This window comes from Ostrea edulis, chromosome 2 (genome assembly GCF_947568905.1).
Source record: "Ostrea edulis chromosome 2, xbOstEdul1.1, whole genome shotgun sequence".
Lineage (NCBI taxonomy): Eukaryota > Metazoa > Mollusca > Bivalvia > Ostreida > Ostreidae > Ostrea > Ostrea edulis.
The window spans coordinates 89,417,259-89,440,677 of record NC_079165.1 but is presented as its reverse complement, the minus strand read 5'-3'; the positions used below and the strand labels follow the sequence as shown (position 1 = coordinate 89,440,677).

Sequence of the window (23,419 nt, the reverse complement as noted above, 5' to 3'; positions counted from 1 at the left end):
ACTGAAAGTGGAGTTCGTAAAAATAAGATCCATTTTTCTTTCATTATTCAGGAATCAGACAAAATGTGAAACATTTCAGAAACGGTGAACTTCTTGGCCTCATCACCAACGATACCCATTACTCCTACAACAGGCCGACGCAGACCATGTCAGTCTTCATCTTTTTAGCCAAGGATATAGATCCGTTTCTTAACCGGGAAAAAAATAAATTTAAAAAGCCCAAAACAGAGTCCTTTGCGAAGAATCATAATTTAAACAGTTGAAATTCTTTCACATTGAAATCATTAATAGAATGATAATAATTGTTATTTAATGAACCTACTTGAATTTTTTTTTTCAGTTTTGACCATCCAGTTGTGGTGAAACCTGGAGATGAACTCAGAACGACCTGCACGTATAGCTCACAAGGATTAGGAAAGTCCACGTTTTTCGGAAAAGGAACCCACGATGAAATGTGTTTTGCGTTCTTGAAATATTACCCGAAACAGAAAGCCAAAGTTCAGCGATGTTTGTCCTTTAAAAAATTGTCTATGTGCTCAACATTTTCCGAAACAGTGGAGCTATTTGACGACGGATTAAAAGGCTGCAACATTCCAAAGTTTACATCTCTGACAAACCCTGCTACACTGACTATGGTGTTTCAGGTACGAGGTGTTACCTCACTTTGCAATGCTGAATGTATACCACAGAAAAAATTTCTACTATGCATTTATTGAATGAGGTCAAGGACAATATGTGTTTTGTTGGACCTGTGGACCAAAATATTGCCAGTGGCCGTAGAACTAACATTTTGGCTCGAGGTTCCAACAAAACATATGTTGCCAGAGACCAGTCACTAAATGTTCCGTTATACCCTTGTTAAATAATCAGCAAACTTTCTTGTATTAGATATTACACGTCCAAGAACGATTGTGGGTAATGACAGAGTGTCTCTGAATATCACGGGAATTTTGGACAAGATTAAAACATCAATGTGGGATAAAAATCTAAATTCAAGTAGTTGAGGGAGGGAAGGAGATAAAAACTCTCAAAGGCATCTGTCGTCTGACATCGATTACGCGTTTTTATTTTTAACCAATCAAATTTCCATTGTACATTGAAAGACATTACAAGACTGCATCTACACTTTTTGATGTATAAACAGTAAAAAAGAAAAGTATACATTATAACATGTACAGAGTGTTAGTAGTCCTTGTACATGGTAATAGATTTGGATCAACATTCATCATGTTTAGTTTTCGGGGGTGGGGATGTCTCGATGATGGCTATGTGAATTTAGTTCTTTGTAAGACATTGAACTTTTGATTTTGCCCCTTAACAAGCTGAGTTTCAGATTAACAAACTTGTCACGGATAATTACGAGTTAATCCGAGTACCAACGTATATCAATGTGATGACGTCACACTGCCCATTGGAGACTCGATGTTGGACTGAGCAGTCCAACATTCAAGTTTTCAGTGGACCGGACAGTCCGAAGATTGTATTTACTGGACTCTTCATCATATACGGTTGTTCAGGGGATAAACTGTAAGGGTATCACAAAACGGTACAGAACCACTTTTAAGCCCCGTATGCTAGTTTGCCAGCCATACTGTTGGTAACTGTTACCAGTTTTAAAGCCTTTGGGATACAATAAAACCCGGGATTACAACTGTTCTTTAACAATGTTGCTGCAAGAGTTGTTTTGATCGAAATCTCGTGATCAATTTACTGTTTTACTGTCTTGACATTTGTTTCTTTAGATACAAGCAAAGTGCAGAGCGGACATTTGTACACAAGAGTGCAAGGACACCATACGGAAATTGAGGCAGCATCCATGTTTAAAAGAAGATATCTGGGAATATATTAAATTTTTCTTGATGGCGGAAAAGCAGGGTAACACGGGAATCGACGTTGAGAAATTGTTAGTGCTTTATTCTGTGTGTGATTTACAACTCGGAAAAGAAATCGGAAGTGACACTGTCATTGGAGAAACAACACTGCGCACGACTCCGGATTACAACAGAGACAGACAGTTCACATCTAGTACTAGTAGTGTTGGTTCTAGTGGCGTCATTTCCTGTCCGGAATGTCCACCGACACCTCTATTTAAATGCATCACAAACTCCACCCCACAAAACGCATCTCCGTCCATAGCTGCCATTTTAAGTATAATTATATCTTTGATATAAGTTAATAGGATTCAAGAAATGTTTGAAATGTTTGGTCTATTATGTGAAAGTGGTATGGATGTACATGCTATCTTAAGATGGGTGTATGGCGATCTCTTTGTGTGTGGTGTGGTACAGCAAGTCATTTTTATCGTCACTCTCGAATGTCTACGTTTGTAGATCTGCTGAAGGATGTGTGAGTAGAGTGACTGAGCATTTATACTAAAGTGCAAATAAAATAATTGATTTGTATTATCATAATTTCTTTGTCAAAGACAAATATAGATGTACTATCAATATATCAAAACAGTAAAACTATAAATTTTATGTTGTATCTATAGAGGTCATAGGCAACACCGCTTACTTTAATCACGTTGCTCTATGTATTGATGTGCTAAAAGATACGGAATTTCATGGAAAGCTATTCTACATGTGTGTTCTTCATTAAGGAGAGAATATTATACTTAAGATCAATTCAACTACCCACGCCTCCGAAACATATGTGTCCCGCATATAAAACATTTTAATTTCTAAATGTATAAATGTTTAATCATTTTGAATAATTCAACCCAAAATTACTTGTTGTAGACATGTGCTTTTTATTTCAAATTATTGTCATTGGGTCAAATGCTGTCTGACGTGTTCATACCGTTGTTTGACCGTTCTTGTCACACTGATTGTGACTACGGATTACTCCATTTACCTGATCAAGATATAAGACTCACGGCGGGTGTGGCCGGTTAACAGGGAATGCTTACTCCTGCTAGGCATCTGATCCCATCTCTGATATGTCCAGGTGTCCTTGTTTGCCCAACTCGTTTAGTTTTGTATTCTTAATGGGAGTTATTGAGATTTTTATATTGACCTTTTTACTATAATCATTTTTCTGTTTATTGCTATGTGAGTTTTAGGCGAGCAACCAATATTTTTTTTAAGAAAATGCACAAACACCTTGTCTCCAGCGTTGACACATTTTCATGTCATGGTATTTTTTTGTCTGCTAATAGCAGCTTCTATTTGCTGGATTACACACACACACACACACACACACACACACACACACACACACACACACACACACTCGCTAGAAATCTAAACATTTGGAGCTTCTGGCTTCATTGGATCTGACACTTTGTACATTAAATCCAAGGGTAAAATAGCTTTTCTACCCAGCATAAGTATATTTGGTGTTAACTGTGTAGACTTATGCTCGGCGGACCTACAGGTCATACTAGTTATTATTATACTTTCATGTAAAATATTCGAACCTGATTGGTCAAGAAGCATTTGAAAAAACATATTGTTACCCTCTGAGAACAGAAAACACGCGCCCCAGGGTGATAGTATCTAGCAACTGGTAACAGTACTTAACAACGGGTGATATTATAAAAAAAAAATATAACATGCGTCATATTTATGCGCGTACGGTTCGCCGTAGATTGCTAGACGACGTCGTTTGAGCGTTTGTAATAAACGCGAGTACCCGCATCGAAATACGAAATATCGCATGACAGTGATTGATTAAATGTCAACAGACGTAAGTTTTTCTGCTTTCCAGTTTACATAACATTCAGTATAATAAAACAAATATTGCATGTAGTTGAGGGTAACATTGAAATTTTCACCCCTCGAGAAACCATTGTCAACCTCGGCTACGCCTCGGTTGACAATGGTTTTCTCGGGGTGAAAATTTGCAATGTTACCCTCAACTACATGCAATATTTATATAATATACTCCTAGATGTTTAGACTTTTTCTTCATCATGGAAATGCCTCAGAATATCCCCTCTTCTGAGGAAGGGGTTACTTGTTCCATAATATCTTGGTTTGCTTCAAGCACTGTACATTATCTACACATTATTCATTTGACAAAATAAGTCTTTGCCATTGACAACATAAGGACACAAGGAAGTGCCCTTTGTTACGGACGCCTTCAATTATTGGTTTTTCTAGCCAGGATTTCCCAAGATCTATATTTTCAGCTTGTTCTTACATTGCTACAATCGACATTTTGCTGGTGTTCCCACCTTCAAATACTGTCCGTACCCGTGCCCTATTTTTCAAAGAAATACTAGAGCAGATGTTTCCACATCGTTTGTATGAACCCCTGATTAAAGTGTCAGTGTTTGTATGAACCCCTGATTAAAGTGTCAGTGTTTGTATGGACCCCTGATTAAAGTGTCAGTGTTTGTATGTTTTACTTTTAGGCCTGTCGTTCCGTGAGGAACATAGGCCATCTACGACAGTCCTCCAACGAACACGATTCTGGGCTGCTTTTGTGGCGTCATGCCAGGTCATGTCCTGCGCTTTTAGTTCTACTTCTGAGTCACGCCTCCAGGTGTTTCTTGGACGTCCCCTCTTTCTCTTACCCTGTGGGTTCCAGGTCAGGGCCTGGCGTGTGGTGCTGGAAGGTGGCTTCCTTAAAGTGTGTCCAATCCAGCCCCACTTCCTACGTCTGATTTGTATGCCTATGGGTTCCTGCCCTGCTCTCTTCCATAGTTCTTCATTTGTGATCTTTTCAGGCCATCGGATGTTGAAGATGCGCCTGAGACAGGTATTGTAAAATGTCTGGATCTTCTGCAGGGTTGTTTTGGTCATTCTCCATGTCTCTGCTCCATACAGCAAGACGGACTTAACATTGGAGTTGAGGATCCGCAGTTTGGTAGTAATGCGTATGTTCTTTGAGGCCCATATGTTCTTTAGCATGGTAAATGCTGCTCGTGCCTTGCCGATTCTTGACTTGATGTCGCGGTCTGTGCCACCCTGTCTGTCCATCACACTCCCCAGGTAGATGAAAGACTCAACTTCTTTGATGGGCTCACCACCAACTGTGACTGGTAATTGGACAGTGGTGTTGATCTTCATCAATTCTGTTTTCTTCAAATTGATCTTGAGTCCCGTTCCTGCTGATGTTGTTACAAGGTGAGTTGTTTTGTCCTGCATCTGACCGTGGTTGTGCGAAAGGAGAGCCAGGTCATCGGCAAAGTCGAGATCGTCGAGTTGCGTCAGGAGTGTCCACTGTATACCATTATTCCTGCCTGATGTGGTAGTCCTCATGATCCAGTCAATAACCAAGAGGAAGAGGAATGGTGACAGCAAACAACCTTGTCGAACTCCTGTCTTGACCTCAAAACTCTCGGACATCTGGCCAGCATGGGTAACCCTGCATGGCATGCCTTGGTAGGTGTTACGGATCAGGGAGACGATCTTCTCGGGTACTCCATAGTGTCTCAGTATCTTCCACAGTGTCTCACGGTCCACGCTGTCGAACGCTTTCTCGTAGTCGATATAGAGGGGTGACTTCCACTCCAGTGACTGTTCGATGATGATGCGCAGACTGGCTATCTGGTCAGCACATGATCTGTTGCGTCTAAAACCAGCCTGCTGGTCACGGAGCTTTGGGTCCACTGCCTCTTTCATCCTCTCGAGAAGGATCCTGTTGAGGACCTTGCCTGGCACTGACAGGAGCATAATTCCCCGGTAGTTACTGCAGTCCCTCAGATCACCCTTCTTTGGTAGCTTAATGAGGATGCCTTCTTTCCATTCCTCTGGGACGTTCTCTTCCTCCCAGATCTTCTTGAAGAGGTTGTGCAAGATGTTAACAGCTGTCTCTGTATCAGCTTTGATGGCTTCCGCTGGTATCTCGTCAGGCCCTGCCGCTTTTCCATTCTTAAGTGTGGTAATTGCTCTCCTGATCTCTGTCTTTGTTGGCTTGTCGCAGTCGATAGGGAGGTCTACATTGGCTGGTTGTATGTCTGGAGGCATAGCTGGTGTTGGTCTATTTAATAGCTCTCCAAAGTGTTCTACCCATCTCTTCAATTGTTTTTCTGTTGTTGTGAGAGGGTTCCCGTTCTTGTCCTTCACTGGCTAGTGTTTGTATGTACCCCTGATTAAAGTGTCAGTGTTTGTATGAACCCCTGATTAAAGTGTCAGTGTTTGTATGAACCCCTGATTAAAGTGTCAGTGTGTGTATACTGTCTGCCAGGTATGAGTTGGATTTGCATCTCATTTGCTGAAAGCATGTCTATCTATCTAACTAGTCTAACTAGTGGACCCTCGCCATCTTTCTTGTTCATCAAACACCTTAAGGAACTGTGGGCTGTTCTTTGCCGTGCAATTACCGGTAGTACCTAAATACTGAATGAAATAGACTCTAGCCAATAACTCTTTCGTATTACGCAATATTTGCGCTCATCTTTTATCAAACACACCAGCATACGAAGTTCTTTACCATCATGTACTTGCGATAAGACAGCACCCATTGTCCTGTCACTAGCATTGGTATAAAAAACAAAAAGTTTGGTTGTGCTAACACTGGAGCCTTAACTAAGTCAAACAATACTTCAAATGCGTTCGGACATTAGTCTGAACAAATGATTGCAATGCCTTCCTGTATTAGTAAGTGAAGTGGTTTAGCAATAACACAAAGCATTGACATGAACATTCTGTAGTAACTACAGAACCCAATCAAAATCTAAGTTCAGTGATAATGTTTGGTTGAGACCATTTGCGTGATTTCAGTTTTGTTTGGATCAGTTGAGATCCCATGCTCTGACACGACATGTACAAGATCAGTTGAGATCCCATGCTCTGACACGACATGTACAAGATAAACTAATCTGCCAATAACGCACACTTCAATTCTGCAGAAACCAGTTTTTTTCGAAGCCTTAAAAGAGGTGCTCGTTCATTTCTTTAGAGGTCTTATGTAGTCTACTTATAGAAGACATGTGTCCCGATGTAAACGTGCCAGTGTGTTGTACATTCATCTTTCAAACGTTGTCGGGAATTACATAGCCTAAATATCATCATGTTGAAATGATACATACCATTACCATTGGCAATCGCTGTTTTAATCTCATGGTTCATTTTTATTTGCTAATGACCCAAACACAAATACAGAGTAGAGAACCATTTATACTCTACAAGATGGTCTAGGGTCTCATCAATTCTTGGAATACGCAATTTCCGAGTTGCCCATTACATGTAGTTCTTTCCCTTTGCGGAACTCTTACGCGCAGTGAGACGCAAAACATACTTTCGTCCACACGTGGTGGGTACAAATGCTTATCTCTACCCTCATATATTGTCTAAAGGATGATTATCAGACATCATGCAACCATCCAAACTGCTGGGACACACATGTGTAGTAAGTTTATGAGTATTTGATAATAAAATAACTCATGCAAAAACCGATAATCATCTTCTGATTTTATGAAAGTATCACTCGCGTACTCGTGCAGAAGAGGAAATAAAACACACTTGTATACACTTGATTATTTCTACAAATTACACATTTCCTAATCAGGAGTACAAAATATAAGAGAAAAGAAAAGAAAATGAGAAAAATCGCACATAAAAAATATTCTTTTTAATATATGGAACAACAAGTGACCAAGTTCGTTTTCATTGGACATTTATCGGTGAGATACTTGTAATAATCACCTCTGTTTCAGATGGTAAGTATATAGTGTCAGATGCCACTATTCTGAATTCTACCACAGTCATTGCAAAGATCAAAAGAATGCCGCGGTCATTACTCTGCGATATAACGTCATACGTAATAACTAATTCTGAGAAAATTGATACACATCTTATTTGCACTTCGTGTTTTGCTAATACAACAAGAAAGACGACAACTGGTAATTCAATTTTATAGTCAGAAAAATTATCAGTGTATTTTGCAAAACAAAGTTATACATGGCTGAAAACTATTTGTAATTCAATATAAATCAAATGTCTGCATTCCGAGATCGATACACACGTAAACAATAATGACGATGCATGCACAGACAACTTAACTCTTTTCTTTGTATATTGGGTTCACGGCGGGTGTGACCGGTCGACAGGGGGATGCTTACTCCTCCTAAGCACCTGATTCCACATTAGAGAGAGTTGGGCAAACACGGATCCCTTGGACATACTAGAGGTGGGATCAGGTTCCTAAGAGGAGTTCGAGTTAAAGTTGTACCAGTATTTACCATTTTAAAGCTGACATGAATTAATAAATATAGTATAATTCTATATGTCCGCCATATTTCTCTGCTAATCCGCCATATTAGTTGGAATTTCTATTGTTATATATATCGGGGTTCGCATGGTATATAAGGGGACGAGCTTTGCTACGCTTAACTTCACATCTTCGATTTACCTGTGCGGGTAGCTTCGATAGGTAACACGTACATCTCCGATACTAATTTATAGGACATCAAGAAGAAATGAAATCACGTTTTGGAACACCACGCAGTGCTCAAAATTATAATAAACATATCGTACAGTAGTAAATCATTCTAAATATATATATTTGGATAAATATATATAGAATGCCTTTACTTGACGTGAACGTGCGTACATTTGCAGTAAATATGTCAAAACTATACAAAAATGCGGAGAAATGTTTAATCTGTTTATCTATTGATAAAATGGAATAAGCAAAGAGTATACAATCTATACCATTCACAATTACTTCAAGTAAAAGGCAAAGACATAAATACTACTGTACTTATAAAAATGGCATGTATGCTCGCCATGAAAACGCATCGAATGCGGACGACTATTTACCTGGGCCTACTCGTAATATCTGTAAAGGACCGCAGATGTACGTGTACACTTGTCGAAAATACTCCAAGTAGTAGTAAAACTCCCTTTATTTGCATAATCCATGAAACAAAACGATAAACTCCATTTGCATTCCAACAGTAAACAACATTGTCCATTGTACAGACTGCGACACACTTAGCCCGTGCCGATCAGCTATCTTCAATCAGGGGAAGTATCAGAGTATAATATTTACCCTGTATTGTGCATGAATCCTTATACCATATGATTTACTGGTCAGAGTATTGCAGATTTATAAATCAGGAAATCATTTAGGTACATAAATTTGCATATACAACACTGTACGAGTGTATGGGGTGAGAGAGAGAGAGAGAGAGAGAGAGAGAGAGAGAGAGAGAGAGAGAGAGAACAACGGGAGAGATAACGAGAAGAGAGAGAGAGAGAGAACCGATGATCTTGTAATAATCGTGCTCTTATTAAGACAAATGATATCGTTAATTCAATAAAAAGAGAACAGTACTAGTAACTCAATATTGCTCTCATTAATTGATAATACAGATTTATTGGATTCGTTTAAAGCACGCATTAATTAAAAATTAAACATATTTTTAAATAATGTTATTTTCAATTACTTCATTTTATGCTTGGCGCTCAATAGATCTTATAGATCTATGCCATTTTGCGTTATTACATTCTGCGTCGAACTCGACGCAAATTGTACGAATGCAAAATGTAATAATCGAGTTTATCATATTATGCGTCGTTATCAAACATCAAGGGGAGAGGACAAGAGTGTCTGTCACCCACCTTTAATAACAATATCCATTTTTTGTTAGTTTTTAATGCAAATAAAAGATACATTGAGTGACAACCCCTCCCCCACTTACCCCAGCTTGAAAGTTCTGATATAATAGTAGAAGACACACACCACCACCAATTAAGAAAATGAAGATATGAGGCACTCATAGTAGAGGACTCTAACCACCCCATCCCACCCCCAACGACTGAAGAAAACGAAGTGTAGGGGGAAATCATTGAGGCAGTCAAAGTAAAAGACTCTTTAACCCTTCACCCCCACATTAGGACTTTGAACATCGGACAAAACATCTTGGTTTGTTTGGGTGTTTTGTTTTATTTTATTACTCTTTTCGTTCATCTTTTTTAATTATTATTTTGAATGGCAAGAAATTTTGAAGAATCCAATTTTCCATTTTCCCCCTGTTGTACCCCCCCCCCCCCCCCCCCCCCCCCATGAAAAATAACGATACATGTCTGGTTATTTCATGTACATTTTGTTTTGCAACACATGCATGTATACTAATTGTATGGTGCATGTAGAATTGCACCCTTTACCAAGTTTTCCTTCATTTACACAGTGTAAGGAATGGTAAACCAAAATCACGAAACAAAATGCATAAAGACCAAGATATTTTCAAGCGTAGGAACTTCATTCATGAATACATAAATACATGTATTCAGAAAAATCGCATGCATGCATTGCAGGACTATAGCATTTGTGTGTTTTAACGTTTCTGTAACATGCTATAATGATTACTTTGAGGCTTGAGTGTAATTTATTCATAAATATTTTCATTTCGTAGATCTGGCGCAATGGCCATACCGCTGTACATAGAAATTTCAAATTCAAATGTATTCGATAAGATGTTAGTATGCATAAATCAGTAAAATTCGTGTTGAGGTTTTATTTGATATGATACAATGTCAATATACTGTAATGCATTAGTAGGATATTCAGAAGGCAAGAGTATAAATATTTTCTTTTTTCATTATCAGTATCAATATCTATATGATCACGAACAAACATTATATAATTTATATCCGGATTCATTTATACCGATTTAGATATCAATAAAAACAAAGCTGCATAGTTTGGGAGAGGGGTTTCTAATGAGTCTGATGAAATTAAAAGAAGGAACCCAACATTTGCATTCAAACTAGATATACTTCAACATGAATTCATTTCTGCTCTGACTGAAAGCATGATTCTAAATTTGGGAACGAATCTTGCATACAAAATAATTAATAGGGGAACACATAAATTCGAGCTCCTTTGGAATTTAATGAAATGTAGATATGCACCTTTCTTTCAACACGAATTGATATGTTGTTTCAGGCACGAAAACAGGGGATTGGGGTGGGCAGGAAGGCTGGTCTGCTTTCCCCACTTTTTTTGACAATTTACTTTTCCCCCGTTATTCTTACATACAAAGTCAGTATTTTCTACATGCACAGTTCAAACTAATATTTTTTTTTAAAATTTGTAATGAATTCAATTATAAGCATCAACTCCTGTAAGTTTCCAATATATTGGCAATCACAATTTTTAAATAGCTGGAAATTTTTAATGCTTGAAAGCTTACATTTATATAAGTGATCAATTTTCTTTCCTTCTGTGAAATGATATATTATAAATCGAAGTAGGACGGTCTCTCTCTCTCTCTCAATGAATATGGACATACAGAGACTGTAAATAATTATGCGGTTCCAAAAGAGACAACAAAACTATATTTTCGTTTATAAATTTCCTTTCATATGTGTCTTTGTGTAATGAACTGTTTATTATGGATTGCAAATGTAATACACGCATTTGCACACAGATGTATATTTTCGATCATTATTCCCTTATTTGTATATCCAAGTTTGTATATGATCATCGAGAAATTTTGAATTGTGCACGCAATATATCCAACCAGATATTAGATTCCCGATTTCTATAAACTGCAAAACCTCGACCAGACAAGCATTCAATACAGGAAATATTTTCGACTCTGACATCTCCCCTGGTTGAAGACACCCTGTTTGGCACGGGTGAAGTGTGTCGCAGTCTGTATAATGGAATGAGAACGTGTTGTAAAGTTCTAACGAGATACAAATGGACTTTATCATTTTGTTTCGTGGATTTATCAGAATAAAGAGAATCTAATATTTTCGGTAAGTGCACATCTCCGATACCTGTTGAATAGACGCCCGTATTTGATACTTTTTTTGGCGATTATACCTTGTGCATTGCATATTATGCATAGGGCATGTAACTTTATTTTGCAAGAATTGATATAAATAATATATTTTATGCTCTTTGCCTATTCCATTCTATCAGTATGTAATTGACAAATGATTTATCCGCATTTATTTTATTAGAAAATGCAAATACTTGTATGCACTTACAAGTATGCAAGAAAAGCTTCTTTTTTTTTGCATTTTTGTCTAACTTATCTAAACTTCCAGAATGTTGCATTAGTATACAATCAATATTTTGTAATTTTGAGCAAAGCATGTTTTAAAATGTTATTTTATTTGTTTCTCATTCCCTGTATATTACTATCGGAGATGTGAACTGGTCGAGTCCACCTAGAAAAATCACTCAGGTGTGACAATCACATTTGGGGTATATACGGGTAGAGTAAATTAGGCTACCTGAAAGAAATATGGCGGATAAGATGAGAAAGGTGTACGTATTTATTAATTCATGTCAGCTTTAACTTGCCGTGAACGCTCTTTCATATTTCTATTAGACTTGTTTTCAATGTTTCTTCTTTGTCTGACCCCTTTGCTGATCACACTTGAAACTTTTCTCAAATCAACATCAAAACGTATGATTCTTCATCACTTTACATGCCATTCCTCACGATGAATCAAAGACTAGACTTTTTTTTATAGACAGTTGCATTTTCAACAAAATTGGAGAAAGGAAATATTCATATATAGCGACCAGTCATCTAAAAATTTACTTTGTTAAACATGATCTGATTCCACACACAAGTACTCTGAAGTCGTCAATATCTTCGTAGTTTTTGTTGATAAGATCTTTTGAAATTCCCATGGACACGAATTGTACTCCTTTGTTAGCTGACCTGTTTTTATATTCTTAAGATGATTTTAGCTTCTCCGCCGTCAACTTCCCATATTTAGGTAGCGATATTCCATTATTACCTGTATGGTTTTTATATCTCTCAACTGATTCGATATGCAAGAGCTTGTTCTGCGCATGATCAGTTTTTAAATCGAGGCAGGCTACTGACAAACAAGTTACAGAGGTTTCAACAGTCTCCTTTAAAGCCATCATTTCGCAAATTCTATGGTCGTTATAATGACCTAGTTTGCCAATAGTATTATTAGGTTAAATGCTGTCTGACATGTTTCATACTGATTGTTAGGTTGCTCTTGGCACGGTGGTTTTGACTACGGATTACTCCATTTACCTGATCAAGATATAGGGCTCACGACGGGTGTAACTGGTCGTCAGGGGATGTTTACTCTTCCTTGGCACCTGACCCCCACCTCTGGTATATCCAGAGGTCCGTGTTTGCCCAACTCTCTATTTTGTATTCCTTATTGGAGTTATATGATTGATCACTGTTCTTTATCTTCACCTTTTATTTTGTTAATGAACATCCTTCATTCCTTTCACTGTCTTTTCTAAACTCTCTGATTTCGTCTTTGTCGTTGTGTTATCTTTCACAGCTCCTTGACACAACCCACTGTCTTCGTGTCTCTTTTGCTCCGCACCAACAAAGACATCGTTTAGATTTGGGGGTTTAGACTGCTTACCTGGTAACCCTAGGTTTAGCTTGCTAAAGCATCAATAAAGTATTCTTTGGCCAGGGTTTCACACACATCTCCATTGCCTGTTGGATAAGCTTATCGTATTAAGCGCTTTATTTCTTGTCCAAGTTGAGGTGTTGACTCGGAGTCTTTCTGGCGTCTTTCTCTTAGCTGGTGTCCTATACAAGTATGTCTGAGACACGTTTTTCTGATTATTCAGATAACTCTTTGTTGTTCTGATCGGTTTCCAAACACCCTTTCTCCTTGCCCTAGTTAATATACAACGAAAAACATTCCCATCTCTGCTTCGGACCAATGGTTTAAACAAGCAAAAGCATAGAAATTAGACTTATAGTCTAACCATGAAGTTGAACAGGCATAAGTTGCTGGTTTTAGTTTGCTGGGCTTGTCTTTATTAATCCTAGCTGCTTCCCCCAGACCCCGTGTATCTTAATCAAGTCCCAGACTATAGCCTGAAACCCAGGGTTTGTAGCACCCATTCAAATACAGACCTAAAATGTAGGAGCATACGTTTACTTTTTAAAAAAGAATCCGAGAGTTCAAATGATCCCGATTCAGAAATTTTGAGACACCGCAAATTAAATCCCAATACCTTTATCGTGGTCTTCTCACGGACTGCTTCTTTCTTAATGACTCCCGATTATTGAAACGTTTGCAACTTTTTAATATTCTTTCTCTGACGTATTCTATAAGTCATGGTCTTGTAAATGTTTAGGGGTATCGTATAAACACAGAGAACAACATGTATCAATCGGAACTCCTCGAAGGTCTCGTGCAGTCGACTCGATTCCGATGAAAGCTTATCTGATTCTTGCATATAGAATCAATCCAACTACAGAAATTTCATTAGATATATGAACTTTTTCGATGAATAACTTTCATAATCACGGAGAAATTTTGGGTTCAATGCATAGTTGATAAGACAGGCGGGATTATATTTGACTTTTTTGCACTTAAATTCAACTTAGAACAGAACACCCCAAATCAAAGCAGAGTAACAGAATTTTATACAAAATAGATAATGAAAGTTTTATTACTACCTCTATAAAAAAGTATTTACACTTTGATATCTAAATATGAGGCTATTCTGAGTAGGCGAGTTTTGTTTCCTCTTAAAGTGTCCCAACGTTATTGCAATTTTAAATAGCGTCATCACCCGAAAGTTTAAGAGTCACAATCACCTGAGCCGAAGGCTCAAGTGAGTTGTGCTTTTCTGGTCAAAAGTAAAAAGTCCCTCGTCGCTGATGTCGGAGTCCTCGTTTTCACATTTTCGATTTCTTCGCTATAGAACCATAGAACCAATTTCAACTAAATTTTGCAGAAAATATCCTTGCATAAAGTGCGATTCATGCTTCCGTTGAATAGAAAATTATGGGGAAACAGAGTATACTTTCTTGAATACATGAATTTCGTCTGAAAATTCCTATGTAACAAAAAAGGGACTTCCAAATAATACTAGTAATAAATGAATTGATTACAAAACACTAGTATGCACATATAAAAAATATACACAAACGTGTATTCCGGGTTAAACATTTTTTGTTAGCTATGAGTATCAAATGTCGAGTTGGTTTTCAAGATATGAATAAAGCCATTTTGAGGAAACGTTGATGTTGAAAGAAAATATATTTTCACGCAGGCGATTCTTACTTCTTCAAAAAGTAAAATGCTGTTGTTCATTCATGAGGTCTGAAAGGATTTACAATAAGCAAGACCGAATTCTAAGCCGATCTGCGGTCCCGTGATGGATCAATGCTGTGTTAGCATAGAAATTGATTCCTGGACGCCAGTATCTCTTAGTTAAGCATGCCAGTGAACTAAGGAGGGAAGTGAAATGGACGATCGCAAGACTCTTCTTTTACTCGCACTTTTTACTACAAGGTAAAGTACTTTCGATTAATATGCAGTGTAAACTTCATTATAGACATTGAGTGTAAACTTATGTATATAAACTTATATATATATATATATATATATATATATATATAGATAAGTTGTATTTCCATGAAAAAATTCAATGGGGGTAAAATGGGACCCCATATTTGCAATAGATGGCGTTTAAGAAGGTATGCTACACCAGAGAAATTTGATGAAAAGTGGAGGATGTGTACATTGGGGATAAAAAATTGAAAACTTTCAAGTTTACTTAATTTAGTCAAAAATGAAGTTTTAGTAGAAAACAATCTGGAAAAAAATGAAAACCCCTGCTGGAATCGAACACACGATCTACAGTTCTGCAGTCGACATGCTAACCTACTGAGTTACTCGGTTAGACGATGATGTTTTAAATGAATAAACAGATATTGGTGATATGAATATTTTCATCCATGTTTTAAAAGGAAGTCAGCCATTATGACGATGTAGAGTACCTTCTTAAAATTACAAAACGTGATGAATGATTACTTAATCAGCTGATGGGGCTGAGGTGTTGTTTTTTTTTAAATATAGGATAAGATACAATATATTTACTTCAAACCATGGACAGACAAACCGCCAGGTAATCTGGTTGCTTAATAATGATAAAATAAAGTGAAAACCACAATAATTACATTGAATATTGTTAGTAAAGGAACATCATCAATTGTGATTTGAAATAAACGAAAAAGTGTGTTTCTAAGAAATCGGAGTCTTTCACTTTGTAGAACATAGTGTGCATAATAATAACAAGCATTCCTCGTGACTTGTGTAAAGGAATAAATGCAATACTATCAATTAACCCTGATTCACGTACACGTCATTCTACTTAATGAAGGAGAGTTGCTACAGGATTGTAACATACAGTATCGTTTACTGAATATTCTTTTTCATATTTCTACATGTATATGCAGTTACAATAAAATGGACATGTCTACATTTCATTTCAACGTAAATATTTGTTTTTCTTTATCGTTTACTTCAGCGGAGCTTTCTCTCGCTCATCTGACCACGCCTCTTCTGTGATTGACGGTCTCCTTAGTAACTACGATATCAGACTGAGACCCAATTTTGGAGGTAAAAGAAAACCAAATTTGTATTTGATCATTTTCACGGGAAAAGTTGTGAAGTTGTGATAGACATAGTCTACTCTTTCTTCCCCAGATGATGCAGTGGATGTGGGGATTGAGCTAATGGTGGCCAGTTTTGATAAAATATCGGAAGTCAACATGGTGAGTGTCCAAAGGAACACTTTTACTGGGAATTCAATAGAAATCCTTTAAACCGTGAATTCATTGTTCGATTTTTAAAAGTAGGATAATGATTTTTAACAACAGTTAATGCTTGAAAGCTCTCCGCGACCATAGAACGGAAATGATCTCGATTTTGGTCCCAGTCTCATTTCATGCAGAGCGTGGATCAACACTGAACTCATATGCAGTAGTTCCGGAGCCTGGAATCGAACCAGCGACTTTTATTTCTAAATATGACTCACAACAATAAATTTGCAGGCAATAAATTCTCTCTCTCCATTGGATCTATATTTGGATTTGATTTTCAACAGACGAGTTATGTTTTCTATCCACGATCTTTTAAGAATAACGCAAGTGCATTTTTGCAGTAACAACTATTAATACACGAAAAACATAATCAAAACTAATAATCAAATGTGCAGTGTCATGCTGCGTAGGAATACATAATAAAATTATTGATAGAAGTAAACTTTTTAGTGCACTGAATTAGAGACAAGCTGATGACAATCGAGTCCTATAAGTTTTTTTTAAGAAAAGAGGAATAAACAAATGTCGTCATTGTGGTCCTAATTTTCAATTCAAGTGGTTTTTCCAAGCCATTTCACTCCCTTACACGAAAAGTTTATAGCCTAGTTTTCCTTGATGATAGGATGATCATCTACAATTCTTTCTATTCAAATTGCTAGTTAGCAATAAAGTATTAATAAAATTCTATATTTCTGGTCGAACGCTTCAGAGTTGGACGATTTTCGCCAAAAACACGGTATCTGTCAATTTTCTCACTGGTAATTGTTTTGCTGATCACGGATAACAATACAGGATTTTAGTGTAGCAAATAATTGCAAGTGACACCCATGCCATGATTGATGTATTCCTCCGCGCAAATCCGTCTAAAATCAAATGAGATTTTTAAGCTCCATTTATTTGTACATTTATTTCTGTACGTTTGGGCCACTTGTTGGAAGAAAATGTCTCCTCTGATTTATTACCCAATAAAATATATTCCATCACACCTCTAATTCGCTTCTGTTCACCATTCTGATAGACCAAACATGTAATGTCACACTGAAATAAAAAATATTGTGGATAACCTACAGTCAGGGAAATGTCTACTTCTTGACATACCTTACCCGAAATTAAAAGTTTGCTAATCGGAACTTTTTTTCGAGTTACCAAATCATGCAATTTCAACGTAATTTTCTTTCTGTGAAATTTACATTTTACCTCACAGATTGCATACATGTCGTTCTTTGACGATTTGTCACTTAACTAAATATGAAGTCTGTTGAAACATACCAAATGTCACATAAAATGTTAATGCACTTACGTCGTTTTACTCTACTTAAATCATCGTATCACCGCCATATACTCCTCGTCTTTAGAAGTATTTGTCGATGATATGACCGTGAACTAGTAACCCTCTTCGGATTCTATAGCCTTCGTCAGTCAGCGCTTCTTAACTAGGAGACGACAAACAGTTCTTACGATGCTATATCAAGAAAAAACACAATTAAAACCTAAACATTGTTCACAGATTTGTGTCATTTTATTGTAGGACTACACCATAACCATTTACCTGAACCAGTACTGGATGGACGAGCGACTGGTTCACGGTAACCGGACGTCTTCCAGCATCACGTTAACGGGAGACTTTGCCGACAAAATCTGGGTGCCCGACACGTTTTTCGCCAACGACAAGAACTCCTTCCTCCACGACGTAACGGAGAAAAACAAAATGATCCGTTTATACGGTAATGGATCCATCGTTTATGGTATGAGGTGAGTGTGCACTAATATTAATTCTGTTTCTTTAGCAACACTGACGCTTCAAGTTATTCCGCATTTTTTTTTTTTGGTCTTCATAATATTGGATTGATCAATTTGATTTAACCTTGATCCCCGAACAAATATCACTTTCAATATAAAGAGTCTTAAAAGATCTGTTGTAGGAAATTGAAACGGTTTTAATCAGTTAATAGTGATAGGAAGCGCTGGCTGAGAGCAGCCCATTCTGTATGATTGATCGCCTTTATGGTTCAAATAAGGCTCTCATATCGAGCTCTGATCCCGATTGGCAAGCGTAAAGACATCGCTGTTAGCAGAAATTTGATTGGATTTCGACGGCGATGTTTGACAGACAAACGACGTTTTGGAGCAATATTGTGTTATTATTTTGTGACAACTGGAACCATCTTACAATGAGGTGGACCTTGGAGGATCTCATGTCCATTCTTCATCCATGATAAAATTTATTGATCAAATACTTTTCTACCATGAAACAAATATTAACAAGGCTCCAAAAAACACTCTAATTGACGAGTCACCCCTTTACCACAATAGGATATTTTCCTCCGATTTTAGGTTTACCACGACTCTCGCTTGCATGATGGACCTGCGGAACTACCCGCTGGATGAGCAAAATTGCACGGTTGAAATTGAAAGTTGTAAGTTTGCTTATAATTATTAAACATAATTGCATTCTGATTGCAAGTAACGACAAAGCGTCCACAATTTTGCTTTGAAATTGCTATCATTAGAGTAGGCACTCAAATATTGCTGTGAATACCATATACACGTGAGGTTCTTCTGATGAACTTAATTTTCACAGATGGCTATGATATGGCAGACCTGTATCTTCACTGGAGAACCGGTCTTCATTCTGTTCACGGCATTCAGGAAATAGAACTGCCTCAGTTCTCCATTGTGGACTACAGGACCGTAGAGAAGATAGAAAGTCTACTAACAGGTGCCCCCCTTCATTAATGTCACAATTAAAACACAGAAATATAAAAATTTTCCTTGTACAATATTCAAGGTTTACACAGCTATGCCAGAAATAATACTAGCTTTTAGGATTTCCAACATGGAATCCTATTCGAAATTAGCGAGGACGCGTATTTTGTTTTTCTTTCACAGGAAAATACCCACGACTGTCTCTGAGTTTTAAGCTACACCGGAATGTGGGTTATTTCATCTTCCAGACATATCTTCCCTCCATCCTCATCGTCATGTTGTCCTGGGTCTCGTTTTGGATCAATCACGAGGCCACGTCAGCAAGAGTCGCCTTAGGTGATGATTTATTTTATATTGTTTAACGTCCTTCTCCAGAATTTTTCACTTATATGGAGACGCCACTATTGCTGGTGAAGAGCTGCAAAATTTAGGCCTATACTCGGCGCTAACAGCCATTGAACAGGGAGGGATCTTTATCGTGCCACACCTGCTTTGACACGGGGCCTCGGTTTTTGCAGTCTCATCCGAAGGACCGCCCCATTTAGTCGCCTCTTACGACAAGCAAGGGGTACTGAAGACCTATTCTAACCGGGATCCCCACGATTTTCCTTAGGTGATGAAGTCTCTCTTGGGTGTATATCCTACCTTTCACTTTACAAGAATATTTTATGCACCCGTAATCGAAGAAACTTTATACTTTGTAGAATAACTGAAAGCTCAAGGTCATTGCTACATAGCTTCTATAAATAAAGGTCATTCATCTATGTCAAATTCGTCACTGGTTGCACTCAGGGACATTGTGTTTCATAACCACATCTTGCTTTTCTCTCTCCATCTTTTATGGGAACCACAAACACATCTTGGTTTTTTATGTGTGTTATATGAATCACATACACATCTTGTGTTTTTTTTTTATGTGTGTTATAGGAATCACAAACGCATTTTTTATGTGTGTTATAGGACTCACAGACATATCTTGTTTTTTTATGTGTGTTATAGGAATCACAAACGCATCTTGTTTTTTTTGTGTGTTATAGGAATCACAAACGCATCTTGTTTTTTTTATGTGTTATAGGAATCACAAACACATCTTGGTTTTTTTATGTGTGTTATTGGAATCACAAACACATCTTGTTTTTTATGTGTTATATGAATCACAAACACATCTTGTTTTTTATGTGTTATAGGAATCACAAACACATCTTGTTTTTTATGTGTGTTATAGGAATCACAAACGCATCTTGTTTTTTTTTCTGTGTGTTATTGGAATTACAAACACATCTTGTTTTGTTTTTATGTGTGTTATAGGAATCACAAACATATCTTGTTTTGTTTTTATGTGTTATTGGAATCACATACACATTTTGTTTTTATGTGTTATTGGAATCACAAACACATCTTGTTTTTTATGTGTTATATGAATCACATACACATCTTGTTTTTTTATGTGTTATAGGAATCACAAACACATCTTGTTTTTTTATGTGTTATAGGAATCACAAATATATCTTGTTTTTTTTATGTGTTACAGGATTCACATACACATCTTGTTTTTTTATGTGTGTTATTGGAATCACAAACGCATCTTGTTTTTTTTATGTGTTATAGGAATCACATACACATCTTGTTTTTTATGTGTTATAGGAATCACAAACACATCTTGTTTTTTATGTGTTACAGGAATCACAAACACATCTTGTTTTGTTTTTATGTGTGTTATAGGAATCACAAACATATCTTGTTTTTTTTTATGTGTTACAGGAATCACAAACACATCTTGTTTTGTTTTTATGTGTGTTATTGGAATCACAAACACATCTTGTTTTTATGTGTGTTATAGGAATCACAAACGTATCTTGTTTTTTTATGTGTGTTATAGGAATCACAAATATATCTTGGTTTTTTTTTTATGTGTTACAGGATTCACATACACATCTTGGTTTTTTTTTATGTTTGTTATAGGAATCACAAACGCATCTTGTTTTTTTTTGTGTGTTATAGGAATCACAAACGCATCTTGTTTTTTTTATGTGTTATAGGAATCACAAACACATCTTGTTTTTTTTTTATGTGTGTTATTGGAATCACAAACACATCTTGTTTTTTATGTGTTATAGGAATCACAAACACATCTTGTTTTTTATGTGTTATAGGAATCACAAACACATCTTGTTTTTTATGTGTGTTATAGGAATCACAAACGCATCTTGGTTTTTTTTCTGTGTGTTATTGGAATTACAAACACATCTTGTTTTGTTTTTATGTGTGTTATAGGAATCACAAACATATCTTGTTTTGTTTTTATGTGTTATTGGAATCACATACACATTTTGTTTTTTATGTGTTATTGGAATCACAAACACATCTTGTTTTTTATGTGTTATATGAATCACATACACATCTTGTTTTTTTATGTGTTATAGGAATCACAAACACATCTTGTTTTTTTATGTGTTATAGGAATCACAAATATATCTTGTTTTTTTTATGTGTTACAGGATTCACATACACATCTTGGTTTTTTATGTGTTACAGGATTCACATACACATCTTGGTTTTTTATGTGTGTTATTGGAATCACAAACGCATCTTGTTTTTTTATGTGTTATAGGAATCACATACACATCTTGTTTTTTATGTGTTATAGGAATCACAAACACATCTTGTTTTTTATGTGTTACAGGAATCACAAACACATCTTGTTTTGTTTTTATGTGTGTTATAGGAATCACAAACATATCTTGTTTTTTTTTATGTGTTACAGGAATCACAAACACATCTTGTTTTGTTTTTATGTGTGTTATTGGAATCACAAACACATCTTGTTTTTATGTGTGTTATAGGAATCACAAACATATCTTGTTTTTTTATGTGTGTTATAGGAATCACAAATATATCTTGGTTTTTTTTTTATGTGTTACAGGATTCACATACACATCTTGTTTTTTTTTTATGTGTGTTATTGGAATCACAAACGCATCTTGTTTTTTTTATGTGTTATAGGAATCACATACACATCTTGTTTTTTATGTGTTATAGGAATCACAAACACATCTTGTTTTTTTTTTATGTGTGTTATTGGAATCACAAACGCATCTTGTTTTTAGCTCTTCTGAGCCAAAGGCTCAAAGAGCTAATGCTATGGCCATTTGTGCGGTGTGCGGTGTGCGTAAACTTTTTAGAAAAAGGGCTATAACTCAAGAACCCCTTGGCCAATTTTTTTCAAATTTCTTACAGGGTATCATTGGCCCAAGGGCTTTCATACATACTAAATAAAGGGATGTGACCCTTTAACAAGGGGAGATAATCAGGAAAATACAAACAAAAGTAGTGGTTGCTAAAAAATCTTCTTCTCAAGAACTACAGGGCAGATTATCACCAAACTTACACATAAGGATGAGGATATGTTGTAGATTAAAAAATTTTCAAGGCATTACCCTGGGGCAAAGGGCATGGTCTCAAGGTCACTTCAAAGTTGACCTAAATTTAAATTTTTTTTAAATTCCTTAAATCTTAGATATTTGAGTCATTATAAGGACTAGGATCATCAAATTTTGACAGTTGATGCATCTTAGGACCTTGTGTCAAGTTGTCTCAAAAGTAGGTCACGGTGACCTACTTTTTGAATTTTGCAGGTATTTATTTTAAAATTAATTTTGATGCATATCTTGGACACTTTGAAGCCTATGATCATCAAAACTTGTCAGTTGGTGGATCATGGGACCTTGAAATGCGTCAACTGAAAAATAGGTCACCGTGACCTACTTTCTGAATTTTATGGCTTATCATTTATAGATATATTTTAAGTTATTTCAAATACCGAGAGGTTTAGAATCATCAAATCTTGTAAGTTGATGCATCTTGAGGCCTTGAAACATATTTATGAAAAAGTAGGTGACAGTGACCTACTTTTTGAATTTTGCAGATATTCAAATTTCACATTTTCAATTTTAGATGCATATTTTGGGCACTGTAAAACCTAGGATCATCAAACTTTGTCAGTTGATGCGTCTTCAGTCTTCAATTTGTGTCGACCAAAAAGTAGGTCACCGTGACCTACTTTTGGTATTTGACAGCTAAATTACTATATTTCAGACACTATTTGACCTACAATCATCAAACTTTGTCAGTTGATGCATCTTGAGTCTTCGGAGTGTATCGACCAAAAAGTAGGTCACTGTGACCTACTTTTGGCATTTGACAGTTATATTTATATATTTCAGTCAC

At 36.5% G+C, this 23,419-nt stretch overlaps 2 protein-coding genes across 2 annotated transcripts in view; both read left to right on the top strand.

Moving 5' to 3' along the window:
• LOC125680127 (gamma-aminobutyric acid receptor subunit beta-like) overlaps window positions 1-23,419 on the top strand; it is a 29,612-nt gene that overhangs the window by 3,121 nt on the left and 3,072 nt on the right. Inside the window, exons 8-14 of the mRNA XM_048919566.2 lie at window positions 52-148; window positions 16,192-16,283; window positions 16,371-16,438; window positions 18,015-18,238; window positions 18,821-18,903; window positions 19,068-19,205; window positions 19,376-19,528. Of these exons, the coding sequence (XP_048775523.2) occupies window positions 52-148; window positions 16,192-16,283; window positions 16,371-16,438; window positions 18,015-18,238; window positions 18,821-18,903; window positions 19,068-19,205; window positions 19,376-19,528 (855 nt within the window). The remainder of the gene's footprint in view (window positions 1-51; window positions 149-16,191; window positions 16,284-16,370; window positions 16,439-18,014; window positions 18,239-18,820; window positions 18,904-19,067; window positions 19,206-19,375; window positions 19,529-23,419) is intronic.
• LOC130051963 (uncharacterized) lies at window positions 184-2,472 on the top strand. The gene is made up of 2 exons (XM_056155388.1): window positions 184-644; window positions 1,743-2,472. The coding sequence occupies exons 1-2, from the start codon at window positions 453-455 to the stop codon at window positions 2,169-2,171; spliced, it is 621 nt and encodes a 206-aa protein (XP_056011363.1). The 5' UTR covers window positions 184-452; the 3' UTR covers window positions 2,172-2,472.

Excerpts from the sequence above, each read along its gene's own strand:
- LOC130051963 (XM_056155388.1), top strand. The coding sequence starts at position 453 with ATGTGTTTTGCGTTCTTGAAATATTACCCGAAACAGAAAGCCAAAGTT. Across the intron at positions 645-1,742 it reads CACTGACTATGGTGTTTCAG|ATACAAGCAAAGTGCAGAGC; the intron begins GTACGAGGTGTT and ends TTGTTTCTTTAG.